The 17,195-nt window shown below is 46.0% G+C and overlaps 1 protein-coding gene across 3 annotated transcripts in view; it reads left to right on the top strand.

The window, feature by feature from the left end:
* The window catches only part of dgkb (diacylglycerol kinase, beta), a 975,484-nt gene that overhangs the window by 224,251 nt on the left and 734,038 nt on the right, over window positions 1-17,195 (top strand). For all 3 annotated transcript variants that reach the window (XM_041184471.1, XM_041184469.1, XM_041184470.1), the window contains one exon: window positions 15,268-15,342. In XM_041184471.1, coding sequence (XP_041040405.1) covers window positions 15,268-15,342 — 75 coding nt within the window. The remainder of the gene's footprint in view (window positions 1-15,267; window positions 15,343-17,195) is intronic.

The raw sequence follows: 17,195 nt of genomic DNA, 5'->3' as shown, positions 1-17,195 counted from the left end.
GCTCTTTCCAGGGCTTGGTGGGTGATCTTTGTGGAGTTTCCCAATTGGCTGTCCACAGTTGTGTCAAGCAGGTTACAGACACTCTGTTCAGGCATGCATTGGCCTTCATCCACTTCTGCTGGGATGAGGCCAGGTAGACACAGCGAGCCAGAGGCTCCGTGGCCATTGCTGGCTGCCCCCATGTCCAGGGTGCTATAGACTGTACACATGTGACTATCAAGGCGCCAGCAGGTGAACCCGGTGCCTTCATCAACAGGAAGAGCTTCCACTCCATGAACATGCAGATAGTGTGTGATCACAGGATGCAGATCCTACAAGTCTGTGCAAGGTACCCAGGCAGCTCCCATGACACTTACATCCTGAGACATTCCTAGGTGCTGGGTTCTCTTCAGTGTTCCAGCCTGGCTTGATGGATGGCTGCTGGGTGACAGGGACTATCCCTATAAAAGGTGGCTCATGACGCCACTCCACCATCCAAGAACAGAAGCTGAGCAGCGGTACAATAGGAGCCATGGTGGAGAGAACCATTGGTCTTCTCCAGATGCATTTCCGATGCCTGGATCACTCAGGGGGTGCACTCCAATACCCCCCAGACCATGTGCCGCTGATAGTGGTTGCATGCTGCACTTTCCACAAACTTGCGCTGCAAAGGGGGGATGCAGTGGACGAGGAAGACATAGACTCAGTTGCTCCGGATGCTCACAATGAGTCCAGCAGTGAGTCCAAGGATGAGCACACACAGGAGAACACTGGTGGGGCAGATGCTAACCTGGGCATACTCCAGGGAGGCAGGGGCACCCAGGAGGCTTTAATCCAAAGAACCTTCAGCTAGTACACCACATATGGGCCATCAGCACACGCCAGGGCTGCAGGCTCCATACTCGATGCCTGAGTGCTAAATCTACCAGGTTAGTAACATTAACTAAGGCCCTTGTCAATAAAGCTCAATGTCAAACAACTCACTCATAACATCATGGGTTCCCGTCCACTTGTAGAAGTAAGGAATCACACTGAGGCGTGGCAACATGTCAAAATTTATTGAGGGAACAAATGTAACTTCATAAACCAAAAAAAAAATGTTGGACATCACACCAAGTCTTCAATAAACTACTATGGGCCAACAAAAAAGCACCAGTGAGAATCCTGTGGTGTGCCTAAGGTGCCTTAAATTTATACTTAAGGGCGCTAAGTCTAGGTGCTGTCTCCTCGCTGGGAGTGGCATCTGAGACAGCCTGCTCACTGTGCTGTCCTGTTGGCCTCGATGACCTTGGCGGACGTCCTCTGGCCCATGGAGCCTTTGGTGGCCCCACCTGGGAGGGAGGGGACAGATCCACAGCTGCAATCTCCCCAGTCGCCAAAGCCTCATTGGATGCCAGGGTCACTGGCAGAGGGGCAGAGGAGCTGCTGCCCTCATTCAGAGTGCCCTGAGAGGAGCCTGCAGAGATGACAGGCAGATGCTGCGCCAACGTGAAGTTGCTTTGGACCTCCCTGCTCACTGTAGATGGATGGGCACCGAGCTGGGATACTTGGTGCCCAAACCATCTCCCACACAGGCAATGACCAGCTGAGGTCAGTGCCACTGTGAGGGCTTGCAGGTCCGAGAGCAAACCCAGGAAGCCCTGATTGTTTCCTGGAGGAGTCTGTCCCTGAGAGTCAACACTCTCTCCATACAGGAAGCATGGTGCTCAGCTGTGAGGCTCAATGCATCGGTGATGCTCCTCGTGGACTCCTCAAGCACGGGCACCATGCCACGCATAGCTTCATGTATCTCAATCAAATCCTCCCTCATACCCTGCTCCACTTCCAGTGTTTGCTGCCTCACGGACAACTTCAGAGGCACATCATCAGCCATTGACTGAGCATGTGCCTGGGGCTTGGCCCACTCCAGATCCATGGTTTGCTGCTCAAAAGGTGTCCGGTTTGCCAACCTAGCCTGGCCTCCGCCATTCCGCATCCGCCCTGCGAAATTGTGCGCAGTCTTCCCTGAAAAGGAGAGAGGAGCATTGATTAGTCCAGCCTGCACCTGAATTCCCATCACATCCCTGCCAACCCAACCAGAGTGGGACATTGCAGGATTCCAGTTCTTCCTTACCCCACAGCTGCCGCACACTCAGCCAAACAAGCCAAGGCTGACACCACCCCCATCCCCCCATTGCCCAAATGCTGCCTCCTTCACATGTGGCACCACATGGTGCCACTTTGCTAAGCAAGGGGGCACAAGCATGTGGAGCACAAAGACCAGCAGATGGATTGGTGCCCCGCCAGTTGGAAACTCCCCTCCCAGTATTTTAGCACCCTGACTTTGACATGCTTCCCAGTTCCAGCACTCCGCCTAGGTACAGACCATTGACTTTCACCCCCATTCTATACTCTGGGTGTCAGTGTCACACATGCTGTGAATGCAGAACACAATATAGCTCAACCCTCTCAGGGTGAACTGGGCATGGGCAATCTCTGCTGGTCCACCCGTCGAGGGATACATGCCATGAGGGATTCAATGATGTTAATACTCAGAGTTGCGGGGCAAGGAGGGGGTTGGTGGGGGGACGGGTAACGGCTGCATTAAGTGACCTGAGGCAACATGCTAGTCGCCCTTTCTGAGCACAGGAGATCGTTGAATCTTGTGGCACTGGACACCCATGTGCACTGCACCACATCCTGGGAGATAACACACTTAGTCACCTCCTCCCATACACGTTTGGTCAGGTGGGGAGGCCTCTGCCTCCTGTCCCTCAGAAGAAGGATCTCCCACCGTGCTGCCATCTCCTCCAGGAGGGCAGCTAGGCACTCGTTGGAGAAACGAAGAGCACACTGCCCCGCAGGCCTACCCTCCAGCCTGGCTTGCCCCGCAGGCCTACCCTCTGGCCTGACCTGCCCTGCTGGCCTACCCTCCGGTCTGACCTGCCCTGCTGGCCTACCCTCCGGCCTGACCTGCCCTGCTGGCTTACCCTCCGGCCTGACCTGCCCTGCTGGCCTAGCCTCCGGACTTACATGATGCACAGTAGCCCTCTGCTGTGCCCTTCTCGCGGCTGCCAGGCCTTCATTTAAACAGGTCACTAGGTCGCCATTGGATCCGGCAGTCTGTGCACGCCTGCCACTCCCCGCCCATTCCTGCTATCCTTGGGAGTTGAGAAATACGCTGTGTGAGCCTTAGTTGGCCCGCCCACGTAAAATGGCAGCACGGACCTGATTGCGGATGGCGATTGGGTCTGTGCCCGCTCCCGCGCGGCCTGCCCGACATGGGGAAAATTCTCCCCATATATCTTACCACTTTATATAACTAAATTGATTCAGTGGCCTTTATCTAGCATCTTCCACTTCACACAGACAGCCTATTCTGTTACATGTACTGGCAGGTGGCAACTGGTTTTCCATATTTAGACATAAATTTTTAGACAATTGAGGTAGCTTCGTTACTGTTAGATCTTCTAATCTAAAATGCTTTAACAGTAAAAGTAGTTGTAAAGATATGTGTAAAATTAATATTTTTCAACAAGTTCATCTAAACATGTGAATCTAAGTATAAGCAAAGATTGCCATGCAAATATTTTCCGCTTCCTTCATTTCAAGATTTTATATGTAGGACATACATCTAAAACATGTTGGCAGCTGATGATCCAGTATTATGGTTAAACAGTTCTGGTAATATTCTAATCTGACAGCAGCGAATAGAGCTCATCAGTTACAAGTTAGAAACACAAGAGAGAATTGTGTCTTTTTGGATGAGATATTAAACCAAAGCTCTATCTGCCTGTTCAGCTAGATATATAGGATCCCTGCTAAAAAAGAGTAGGGAGTTCTCCCAGTGTCTTGGCCAGCACTACTAAAACAAATTAACTGGTCTTCTAACATATTTGCATGTGTCAACATTCACTGCTCGTCAGCCTCTATGGTTCACAATAAAATCTTTCAAGCCTTTTAAAGACCTGGTGAAAACTATGCTCTTGATAGGTCATATTTTGCCTACACCAAAGATAATTTCTTAAACTGGTCTTCCTGGCTTAGTAGTTTGTGAATCCTTTGGGTAGTCATTTCCATTGTACAATTAATGCATCCTCTGCTTATTTTTATTAAAGCAACTGCTAAACTCATAACCTAAACATTTGTGCTTGATATTCCCGGTCACTTATTTATTTACATAAGTCTTTCTTCCCGATAATACTCAGACATAAAGGTAAAATAAAAACCTTAGATTATGAATGTGAGTTGGGACCATTTCCTGCTCCTGACCCTGTGTTGACTTCAGGATGGCTGCCTGTGAGATCTTCCTATTAAGAGGCCGACTCAGGATCCACTGTCCAATTAAGAATTTTGGGCAGGCCCCAGAGGCTGCAGGCCACTGGTGGAGGAGGAATGTGACATTTTGATGTGTCCTCTGACAAGGTACCTGCTTCATTTAAATAAACAGTAGCTTCAATTGTGAGATCACCCTGTGGAGGGGAATCCCTTCTGCAGGATGGCAAGCAGAAGCAGCTGAGGTCCACTCCTGGCCTGCTCCAGTGGGAGGGTTAGTGTTGGAGGCCCTCAGGCTGCCTCCAAGTGCCTACTAGATTTGGTCCTCAGTGAGGGGGCCAGGTAGGCAGCCTCTATAGTTGCTGACCCACCTCCAGGAAAATCACCCTGAGGCTGGAACATGTTGGGCCATTGACCCAATGCTTATTTAGAAATTCCACTCAGTCCCATCTTGAAGCCAATCCCACAGGGAAGATTCCACCCAACATTTCAGACGTGACCTTACATCAAAATACAGATGAAAGGTCACAGATCTTGAAACGTTGGGCCTAATTGCCCCAAATTTGCACTAAGTGCGGTAGCGGGCAGGTAAAATGACAATGGCGGCTTTTCATGCCATCTTGTTCCAGACCCACTGCATTAATTATGCATTCCCACGAAACATGTCATTTTCATGGTGGGCAGGTTCTCATTCGTCCGCCATGCCATCACCTCACCGCTTCATCACATAGGGCGCCATATTTAAAGCCTCAGGACTACTGCAGGGAAGATGTCCATGAAAGGCAAAAAGACTGCAGCCCCCAGGTTGAATGATGTGTCACTGGAAAGCCTTTTGGAAGCTGTGGAGGCCCGCTGGGATGTCCTCTGCCCCAACTCTGGCCGCAGGATGGGCAGCAGCGTGACCAACCAGGGTTGGAAGTCGGTGGCAGCTGTGGTCAGTGTCAAAGCCCTTCCAAAGAGTGCAACCATGCAGTGCCACAAAAGGATGAACGATCGCCTCTGTTCTGCCAGGGTAAGTCACACTTCTCATCACTTCCAACACACACAATCACAAACTCATCACATGTCCACAGGGATCTCACTCACTGCCGGTTCAAGGGGCCTCATTATTCACTCTCACACACAACTTCTTTGTCCTCATCCCATCCATGGGACCATGCACCAACCACATATGCCAGGCATACTTATCACCTGGCCTGGCAGGTGTCCTGCTTACACTGTCTCCATCTCTATTCATGTGGGACAAGTTGGCACACAAGAGGGAGAGGATGCAGACTGGTGGAGGAATGCCTGAAATCAAAGTCCTCAGAGCCTTTGAAAACAGTGCCATCCAGCTGTCCAGCGATGATCTGACCCTTCCTGTGCTGACGGTGAGGTCGGCGGTGCTCTATCAGTTGAGGATCCAGCAGTGCAACCATCCATCAGACAACCATGCTGTGAATGATGTGTCCTTTTTCATAGGCCACTGCCATGCACTAATCATCTCCCCTCACTTTTGCAGGCACATCTGGGAAATAACTGATGGAGTTCACAACCAGGGTTTCCAATCAAGCCCTGAAGAATACTCTGCAGAGGAATCTGGGGGCACCCTCCTTGAAGTCTCATCACAGCGCTCACCCACACCCTTCACCAGCACAGAGACACACACCTCAGTGGAACCTAGCTTTAGAACAACCTCGGGATCACAATCTGATGAGCACATCACACCGTCTGATCCACTTTAGGCGGAGGCAGGGACTTCCCAGGTTTCTGGCACTCGGATGACTGCCGGAGGCCAGGAATTTGCTGAGTCCATGTCAGGTGATGAGCCTCTGGACTCAGTCATGTCACAGTTGCTGGAGCTGCAAAGGCAAGATCAGGAACATCAGAAAGGGACGTCCGCTGCACTCCTCAGATTGCAAGGCACGATGGTGTAGTGTGTCTGTCTTCAGGCTGAGGTGATAATGCCGGCATGCTAATCTACCGAGCTCAACACTGGTAGGATGATGGCTGCCTTGGAGACCTTGGTCCCAGATGTCACTTCTGCATTTCTGGGTGCGCTCAACTCCATCGCGGACGCCAAGTTGTCCTCCAACAGTCTGTACACGAGAGGGTAGCGGGGTAGTTCGATTTTACTCCAGCTACCCATTCCGCTCAAGGAGTCAGGCAGGGGCCCTTGGGCACCCATGGGGAGGAGGATTAGCAGGTGTGCAATCTAAGGTGATCCATCCAGGTGATTCTGGGAGTGTCCGGTCTGTCTGACTCCCCTCTTCCTGTGACCTCAGCAGCTCCAGCTCCACAGGCCGAGGAGGGTGCCACTGTCACAGAGCAGGACCCCAAAAGCAGGCTGGGGCCCACCAGGGTCTCGGCCCTCCAGAGGACACCCACCCAAGTCATCACAGATAGGGCATAGCAGTCAGCAGGCTGCCTCCACTTTCGCTATGGATATCTGGGGTTCACCTAGAAATAGCAGAAGGGTTAAGAAAGTTAACAAAGTGTAGTTGCACACCTTGGGCATAGGTGGTAATCACTTGTACATACTGTTCATTATTGTTAATAAACTTGAATGTCTCCCTGTCTATGTTTCCTTGTTCTGATGAGCAGTGTTCATGTCCATAAATCCATATGACTTAGGAACAGAAGTAGGCCATTCAGCCCATCAAGTCTGCTCTGCCATTCAATGAGATCATGGCTGATCTGATAATCCTCAACTCCACTTTCCTGCCTTTTCCCCACAACCCTTGATTCCCTTACTGTTTAAAAATTTGCCTATCTCAGCCTTGAATATACTTAATGACCCAACCTCTACAGCCCTCTGTGGTAAAGAATTCTATAGATTGACTACCCTCTGAGAGAAGAAATTCCTCCTCATCTCTGTTTTCAACAGGTGCCCCCTTACTCTGAGATTATGCCCTCTGATCCTAGACTCCCCCACAAGGGGAAACAACCTCTGAGCATCTACCCTAAGTCAAGACCCCCAAGAATATTATATTTCAATACGGTCACCTCTCATTCTTCTAAACTCCAATGAGTACAGGCCCAACCTACTTAACCTCTCCTCATAAGAAAATCCATCTGTACCTGGTATCAATTGACTGAACCTCCTCTGGACTGCCTCCAATGCCAATACAACTTTCCTTAGATAAGGGGACCAAAATTGTTCACTGTATTCTAGGTGTGGTCTAACTAGTGTGCTGTATAGTTTTAACAAGACCTCCCTATTTTTATACTCTATTCCCTTTGAAGTAAAGGCCAACATTCCATTTGCCTTCCCTATTACCTGTTGAACTTGTATGTTAGCTTTTTGCGATTGATGCACAAGGATTCCCTAATCCAGCCTTCTGAAGTCTTTCTCCATTTAAATAATATTCAGCTCCTCTATTCTTCCTGCCAAAGTGCATAACCTCACATTTTCCCACATTATACTCCATCTGCCATGTTTTTTGCCCACTTGCTTAACCTGTCTGTGTCCCTCAGTAGACTCCTTGTGTCATCCTCACCACTTGCCTTCGTACCTATTTTTGTGTCAACCACAAACTTGGCGAAAGTACGTTCACTTCCCTCATCTAATTCATTAATATATGTTGTAAATAATTGTGGCCCCAGCACTGACCCCTGTGGCACTCCACTAGCTACAGGCTGCCACCCCGAAAATGCCCCCCTTATCCTAGCTGTCTGTCTTCTATTAGTTAGCCAGTCCTCTATCCATGCTAATATACTAACCCCAACACCATGTGCTCTTATTAAGTATCCTTATGTGCTGTATCTTATCGAACACCTTTTGGAAATCCAAATATATTACATCTACTAGTTCCCCTTTGTCTATCCTGTTTGTTACCTCTTCAAAGACTTCTAATAAATTTGTTAGGCATAATTTCCCCTTCATGAAGCCATGCTGACTCTGCTTGTTTATATTATGTATTTCTAAATGCTCTGCTATTACACCTTTATAATAGACTCCAACATTTTCCCAATGCAGATGTTAAACTAACTGGTCTATAGTTACCTCTTTTTTGTTTCCCCCCCCGCCCCCTTTTTGAATAAGGGTGTTACATTGGCCCATCTCCAATCCTCTGGGGCTTTTCCAGAATCTAAGGATTCTTGGAAGATTACTACCAGTGCATCCACTATCTCTGCAGCTACTTCCTTTAATATCCTGGATGCAACCCATCAGGTCCAGGGGACTTATTAGCCCCATTAGTTTCCCTAGTACATTTTCTCTAGTGATAGTTATTGTATTTATTTCCTCCCCCTCCCCACCCTTTTCCCCTTGATTATTTAATATTTTTGGAATGCTGTTATTGTCTTCTATCATGAAGACTAATGCAAATTATTAATTCACCTCCTCTGCCATTTCCTGGTTCCCCATTACTTTTTCTCTAGCCTCCTTCTCTAAGGGACCTATGTTCACTTTGACTTTTCTCTTCCTTTTTATATATTTAAAGAAGCTCTTACTGTTTGTCTATTACTTGCTAGTTTACCGTCAAGGTTTAATTTCTCCCTCCTTATTACTTTTTTGGTCATCTTTTGTTGGTTTTTAAAACTTTCCTAATCCTCTGGCTTACCACTAACCTTTGCACATTGTATGTTTTTTCTTTCAATTTGATACTGTCCTTCACTTCCTTGGTTAACCATGATTGGTTTATCTGCTTCCTTGAATCCTTCTTCCTCACTGGGATATATCTTTGTTGAGAGTCATGAACTGTTTTCTTAAACACCTGCCATTGTTCATCAACCGTGTGTTCTGCTAAACTGCTTTCCCAGTGCACTCCAGCCAACCCTGCCCTCATTCCATTGTAATTACCATTATTTAAGTTTAGCACATTTGTTTCTGACCCAAGTTTCTCACTCTCAACTTCTACCATATTATGGTCACTGCTTCCTAGGGTATCCTTTACCCTGAGATATTTTATTAAACCTGCCTCATTACACATTACCAGATTCAAATTAGCCTGTTCCCTGGTTGGATCCACAACATATTGTTCTAGAAAACTGTCCCGAATGTACTCTATAAATTCTTGCTTGTGTCTACCTCTGCCAATTTGATCTTCCAATCTGCATGAAGATTAAAGTCTCCCATGATTAATGCACTGCCTTTTTTACATGCCCTCATTATCTCCTGATTTATTCTCTGTCCTACAGTATAGCTACTGGCAGGGGGCTTATATACTACTCCCACCAGTGTCGTCCTTCCCTTGTTATTTCTTACCTCCGCCCATATGGATTCTATATCTTCCAATCCAAGGTCCTTTTTGCTATTGTACTTATTCCATCTCGTACTATCAAACCTACCCCACAACCCTTTCCTTCCTGCCTGCCCTTTGAAAATTCACATAACCCTGAATATTTAGTTCCCAGCTTTGATCTCCTTGTAACCTTATAATGGCTACAAGATCATACCCATTAATCTCTATTTGTGGCATTAATTCATTTATTTTGTTCCAAATACTATGTGCATTTGAGTAAAAGGCCCTTAATTTTGCTTTGTAACCATTTTTTCCCCCTTTGATGCTATTTACACTCTGTCCCTTCCTGTCACACTCTGGGTATTGTTACCTAAATTGCTGCCATGCAAGGCTGCCATATCCTTTTGCCTTGTAAGCTTATGTATCCCCTTTCTAGAGCCCTCCCCCCTCTATTTAGTTTAAAGCCCTCTCTACAGCCCCTAGTTATTCAGTTCGCCAGGTCATTGGTCCCAGCATGGTTCAAGTGAAGCCCGTCCCACCAGAACAGCTCCCTTCTACCTCAGTACAGGTGCCAGTGCCGCATGAACTAAAACCAATTCCTCCCACACCAACCTTGGAGCCATGCATTTAACTTCTTGACTTTATTTACCCTATGCTAGTTTGCCTGAGGCTCAGGTAGCAGTCCCGAGATTATTAACTTGGAGGTTCTGCTTTTTAATTTAGCTCCTAACAGTTCAAATTCTTTCAGCAGAACCTCCTTTCTAGTCCTGTCAATGTCATTGGTACCAACATGGACAACAACAACTGGATCCCTCCCCTCCCACTCCAAGTCCCTCTCCAGCCCTGAGGAGATGTCCATTATTGGACAGTTGCAGGGGCCGAGGTTCCTCACCTGCCTCACACCCTCCTGTACCAAATCACAGACCAAATTTGAATTACCTAATCTAAGAGGTGTGACTGCCTTCTGGAGCGAAGTGTGCAGGTAACTTTCCCCCTCCCTGATGTGGTGCAATGTCTGCAGCTCGGACTCCAGCTCCTTAACTCGGATCCAAAGTTCCTTGAGCTGCAAACGTTTACTACAGATGTGTTTGCTGTGGATCACCTTGGTGTCCAGCGGACCCATGTGCTGCAGCAGCAACACCTCACCCATCCTGCCAAAACCATCATATTTTATTCAGTTTATTAACTAATTATTCAAGTATCCCACTCTTTACACTTTATTATAATTATTTTTTATACACACCAGTATCGATCTTATACTTAACAAACTATCTTTAAGAAAAAGAGAAAAAAAGACTAGAATTCTAAACACAAACTAAAGACCTTACTTTTACTTTAAAAACAAGAAATACTCACCAATCCTACTCACCAATCATCTGCTCTCCACACTCTTTCCCCTCTCACGCTCTTTAATGGTCTCACACTCTTCTCACACTCTCTCGCTGTTAAAGGCCCTGCTGCTCTCACACTGTCTTGCTGTAAATGGCCCTGTTGTTTCTCTCACACTTTCTCACTGTAAATGACCATGCTGCTCCTCTCACACTCTCTCACTGTTAAAGGCCCTGTTCCTATCAAACTCTCTTGCTGTAAATGACCACGCTGTTTCTCTCACACTCTCTCTCCCTTTAAATGGTCCTGCTCCTCTCACACTATCTCTGTAAATGACTCAGATGTGAAACCTTTCTGCACAAGATAAAGGCAGGTGTCTCAGTCCAGGGCCTCTTCCCTGTGCTTTGTGCAGCCTTCAGACCAAAGTGATCGTCTGACCTCACACTCCCTGGACACGTTACTGATACCTGGACCTCAATGATGCTTGTCATTGCAGCCAGAATGTTGTGGGCAGCATCACAGCATCTCTGACCAGTGACGCTGTGCTCCTGAAGGGTTCAGGTGCTGAAGGCTGGCTAAGGATCAGGTGCTTTTAAAGTTTCATACCTGTGTTCCTATGATATGACCCTGGTAACAAGCGAGCTGCCCTTGACCAGACAGGGGTCAGACATTCTCAGAGGGTATGTGAAGACCTATGGAGTGTCCTGACTGCATGCCGATGTCATCATCCTTCAATCGAGTGACTATTAGGGCCTCCACTGTGTCTCCATGACAGGAGCATTCTCACAGAGGATATGTGCATTGCCATAAGCCAGGCTAGAGTCAAATGTTCATAGACACAATGTGAGGATCTATGGTGTCTCCTCAATGCATTTCATCATCATTCTCCACAAATCTAGCAGATACGAGGGCTTCCCGAGCACGCCTGCCTCATCTGACCAGTGTGAGGGCCTCAACACCATCATTGTTGCCTTTGAGGACCTCCTCATCCTCATCCCTGTTGGCGCTATTGTCATTGGAGGAGACATGCAGCTCCTCCATCTCCTACTCAGCCAGCTTCTCTCCCGGTTGCAGTGCCAGGTTGTAAAAGATGCAGCAGGGGGGGCGACGATGTGTGACACTCTCTGTGGACGGTATTGCAGGGCCCCACCAGACAGGTTCAGGCACCTGAACCTCATCTTCAGCATCCCGATGGTTTGCTCCATGAGTTGCAGGATGAGCCTTGTTAGAACTTCGCTTTGCTGCAGTCTGAAGTCACCGCACAGGTGTCATCAGCCACATCCTCTGTGGGTAGTCCTTGTCTCCGAGGAGCCAAACCTGCAGCTTCTGTGGGCCTTGGAAGACCTCAGGGATCTGTGACTGACTGAGAATGTAGGAGTCGTGGATACTCCCTGGAAACCATGCACAGACCTGCAGGATGTGTTTGTGGTGGCCCCACATTAACCGCACTTTCAGCAAATGGAACTCCTTGCGGTTGGGATAGCTGACCATGTGTTGTGATGGAGATCTGAGCACCACGTGAGTACAGTCAATGGGATCCTACGCCTGTGGAAAACCTGAGATCTGGGCAAATGCAATCGCTCTTGCATCCTGGATGTCCTGGTCCCGGGCGAGATGCACAAAGCTGTGTGCCCTCACAAAGATGGAATCAGTGACCTTATGGATGCATTTGTGGGTGGAGGCTTGTGAGATCCCACAGAGGTCACCTGTGGGGCCCTGAAAGGAGCCACTGGCATAGAAATTTTGAGCACTGTGGTTACTTTCACGGCCACTGGCAGTCGATGTCCTTGATGTCCCCATGGCATCAAATCCTGCAGTAGTGGCAGATGTGACCAACCAGTTCCCTAGACATGCGCAGTCTTTGGGTCACTGGTTCCTGGTCATCTGCGAGGCTGCCCTGTTAGCTTAAGCCATCGGGGAGGCTGATCCAAACCGGGATGATGACATTGCAAGGGGCTGTGAGCACCTCCACCAGTGACGGCTCCATGACTAGCTTTAGCACGGAGATTATACAACATGCGGATTGTCCAATTGTTCTGCAGTCCACTAAAATGCTCATTACTTTGCTGTCTGTGCCCAACGAGTACTGGGTGCCACTTTGATGCCTCTGCGTTGCTTGAGTGGGCAGAGAAGCTAGAAGCCCAACTCCAATCATGTCAATGTGGCTGCACCTGAGCTGTCTCAGTGGCAGAGGAATGGTCACTCTATACAAGGCTTCCCTAATGTTTGGTAATGAGGGAGAAGCCACTGTGTTGGAAGGTTGGTGTTGCAGCACTGTGATTCAATAAGGTCACATGGAAAGTTAGTACATGAGATAAAGGCCCATAGAGTTTGGGCTAATATATTGGCATGGATGGAGGATTGTTAATTGTTAGGAAGCAAAGGATGAATGTGGCATTTTCAAATTGGAAGGATGTAACTAGAGTACCACAAGGATCAGTGTTGGGGCCTCAGCTATTTAATATCTATTTAATGACTTAGATGAAGAGGCTGAGAGTAATGAATCTACATTTGCTAACAAAAAAGCTAGATGGGAATGTAAACAGTGAGGAGGACACAGTGAGGCTAAAAAAAAAGATATAGACGGGTTAAGTGAGTGGGCAACAAGGTGACAGATGGGGTATAATGCGGGGAAGTATGAGGCTATTCACTTTGGTAGTAAGAATAGAAAAGCAAAACATTTGTTATAAAATGTGAAACTACTAAATTTTGATGCTGAGAGGGACTTGGGCATATGCATGCAAGGAACACAGAAATTTAACATGCAGGTACAGCAAGCAATTAGGAAGGCAAATGGCATGTTGCCATTATTGCAAGATGATTGGGGATTAAGAACAAAAAAAGTCTTGCTACAATTACAGAGCTTTGCTGAGACCACACCTGGAGGACTGTGTGCAGTTTTTATCTCCATATCTAAAGAAGGATACTTACCTTGGAAACAGTACAGCAAAGATTTACTAGATTGGGCGGTCCCCGGAATGAGAGGGTTGCTCAATGATGAGAGGCTGAGTAAATTGGGCCTATATTCCAGAGTTCAGAAGAATGGGAGATGAAACATGTAAGATTCAGAAGGAACTTGACAGGGTGAACGCCTAGCATAAAGGCCTGGCTGGGGAATCAAGAATATTGGGGCACAGTCTCAGGTAAGGGGGCGATCATTTAGGATTGAGATAAGGAGAAATTGTGATTCTTTGGAATTGTCTACCTCAGAGGGTTTTGGATTCTCCATTATTGAATATATTCAAGGCTGGAATAGGTAGACTTTTGATCTCTCAGGTAATCAAGGCACATGGCGGGGTAGCGTGTCAGAAAATGTAGTTGAGTCAGAAGATTGGCTGTGCCTTTCCTCCAGGCTGCTTTGGTATGGCTGGAATGTCTGCTGTTCCTGTCAGTGAGCATGAGGACCTCCCGCCTATCACTATAGTCTAGAGGACGACTCAGAAGGACTTGGGGTCCTCCCTAGCTCCTGGCTACAATCTCTTGGCCATCTGTGGAGGGACAAAGAGAGTTAAAGGGCTGACTTTGAATATCTCCCTAAATGCTTGCTATTCATCTGGGGAATGGGTCAGCTGCATTCAAATATTCTTTCCTCCCTTGCAAAGGTCCTGAAAGCTTCAAAACAAGCAGAATGGTTATCCACATTTAAAACCAAACCCTTAGCTATGCAATAATTCTTCGGAATTTATATTCTCCTCCACAAAAATACTTGTGCCTCCAAAGAACGATTTCTGATGCAGTTGTCACAGTCCCATGCCAGGGGAACCTTCAAATGGGTGGCTGTGACTGACTTCCGGTTCACAGCCTGCATCCTCCTGGATGTCCTGCCTTCCGATCACTGATTGGGCATGCTGCCCACCCTTTCTGGATGTGATTGGCCGGCTTCCTTCCAAGCAGCTATTAATAGGCATTTACATGTATTTTCCAACATCTTTCAAAGGGGGGGTGGAAGTCGGGCGATTCATGCATTTCCAGGTCAGACTTCCACCCATCACCAAGGTATGTAAAACTCAGCCCCTTGTCTTGCCAAACTCTCAAGATTCCGCTGTTACTCCTGAAGTTTGTTTTAAGCTCGGTAAAAACATTGTAGGGGCCCAATAGATGGACAGGTTGGAGTGAGAATGGGACTGAAAGTGAAAGTTCAGCATTGTATAGTTGTATTAGCAAACTAGTCACTGATAGTGTATTTGGCTTCTATTCAATTTAAACTGTAGACTGACTGATAGTGTTCTTATTCTAAAAATGTGGTGCTGTGAGCATGTTGACTTTAATTGAGGTGACAGAATACAAGTGAAAGGGTAATAAAGGATCTGAATCTGCATGGCATCACATGCCTGTTATTATTGTAAACTTTTACATGATAGCATCTGTGATTTACATGATATTTCTTAATAACACTGGTATATGGACATAAGAATATTTAAAGGTTAATACAAGCTTCTCTTGAAGCATTTGCAAAAGGATAACCAAAAACATTAAAAATAGGAATTTAAATTGAAATTACTATTTTTTTAAATTAAGATGTTCTTTTCCTCTTCTCCAGGAACTTGACCAGATCATCAGTCAAATGATGCATGTGGCTGAATATCTTCAATGGGATGTGACCGAACTCAAACCAGTATGTAGTTTTGACTATCAATCACTTGGTGGTGCTATAGGAACACTGGTTTACTGCAGTTAGATATGTTAAAAACAAAAAGATCAATAATTGAAGGGATTTCATTTTAAGAAGAACCCTGTATTGATGAAATTTAGTATTTTTTAAGTCAAAGCACTGTTTGTTGTCCTTGGAGGTGTAACTGGTCCTTGACATTGAGACCTAAAGTCCTGCATACTAATCTTAAGTAATGAGTGCTCAGGCATGAAGTTGTACAAAAATATTCAGTAACTTGCTCAGACAAGCTCAGACTCTGAACAATCCAGTGTCCCTGAGGAGTAGTTAATGACATATTGATACTTGATGAGCCAGACATTTTAGTCTTCTATCGGCAGTATAGGTTTACATCAGAAGCATCGGTGGGATATTTTTAGCAACAAGATGTACCATAATCTGGAAAAAGAATTTTATAGTAATACTGTAATAAACCCAATTGACGTCATGGCTTTTAATCAGATGTAGTCATCCGTTTAAAAACTTGAGACGTGAATGCTTGCTACAGTCACAAAAATCTGTTCCCAGTGCAATGACCTTTAAGACCACCTTTCCAACTCCACCCCCTACACATACATACATGCCAAATGCAGCACATACATCAGAAACAATAACCAATAATAGAATAATTTCAGAGCAGTAAGCTCAGTGTTCAGGTTACAGTTGCAACACATCTGCTTTTATATTTCATGTCATTTGACCTCCCTTGGTTAAATTGTTGTAATTACTACCAGTCATCTATTATACTCTATGTAATTAGCAGAAATATAAATAATTCTGTATATCCAGATACTTGATTTGCTGTTTGGACCCTGTTCCAGTGAAGAATGGATCCATTGTTGTGATAGCAGAAGTAAGACTGTAATGACATCAATATAATGTGAACAAATTGAGGCACATTCAGTGCTGGGGTAACATGTTGCTGATGTCACCAGGAAAAACCCATTACCGTATACCAGAATATCATGCCATTAATAACTTTTGACCAGTTATTTCTATTTTGAGGCTGTTTCTAGTTCTATCTCTGTCACATTCTGGCTAAAGAGATTGCCAGCTAATTCACCCCCAGATCTCATCAATGCTGCTTATGAATTAGCTCAATTATCCAAGCATGATCTGAGCTGCTTTGGACTCACTCTCTTCCTTTTGTCTTCTATTTTCCTTGTAGCCAATCAGTTACTGTAATTTGCAGCAGATAAGTTGACCTTTGAAGCCTCCAAACATCCTTCCAAAAATGGGGGTCGACTCGTGTATTGCGTATAAAATGGGAACCGTCAGTTTAGGTGATCACCATTTGGAAGTGTAAACAGAATAGCACCAGTAATTCATATTAATGTGGCATAGTTTATTAAATGAATTAATTCTGCAAATATACCTTTAATCACAAGCAACGCCTTTTTAAACCTATCAAATTTATGACTTCGGCATTCGATGCGAAGAGTTCATCGAATTCATTCTGAGTCACTTTGACTATGGCATCAATGTAAGAATCCATTCTGGATCAGATGTGGTGCTTTTGGTTTCATAATAATCCCTCCGCAACAAATCATCTTCATCTCCATCCGTTGAATTGGATATCCTGCATTTATTGAATGACCTGACGATGCTTTGAGCACTAATAGCATCCATATTGCTGAAAAAAGAGACATGTTGAAGCTTTTACAGTATTACTGTAATAAACCCAATTGACATCATGGTTCTTAATCAGATGTAGTCATCCATTAAGAACTTGAGACATGAATGCTTGCTCCAGTCATAAAAACAGCTCCCAGTGCAATGACCTTTAAGGCTACCTTTTCAACTCCACCCCCAACACATAC

This window comes from Carcharodon carcharias, chromosome 3, assembly GCF_017639515.1.
Source record: "Carcharodon carcharias isolate sCarCar2 chromosome 3, sCarCar2.pri, whole genome shotgun sequence".
In the NCBI taxonomy this organism is placed as follows: domain Eukaryota; kingdom Metazoa; phylum Chordata; class Chondrichthyes; order Lamniformes; family Lamnidae; genus Carcharodon; species Carcharodon carcharias.
This window is presented reverse-complemented; position numbering and strand designations above follow the sequence as displayed.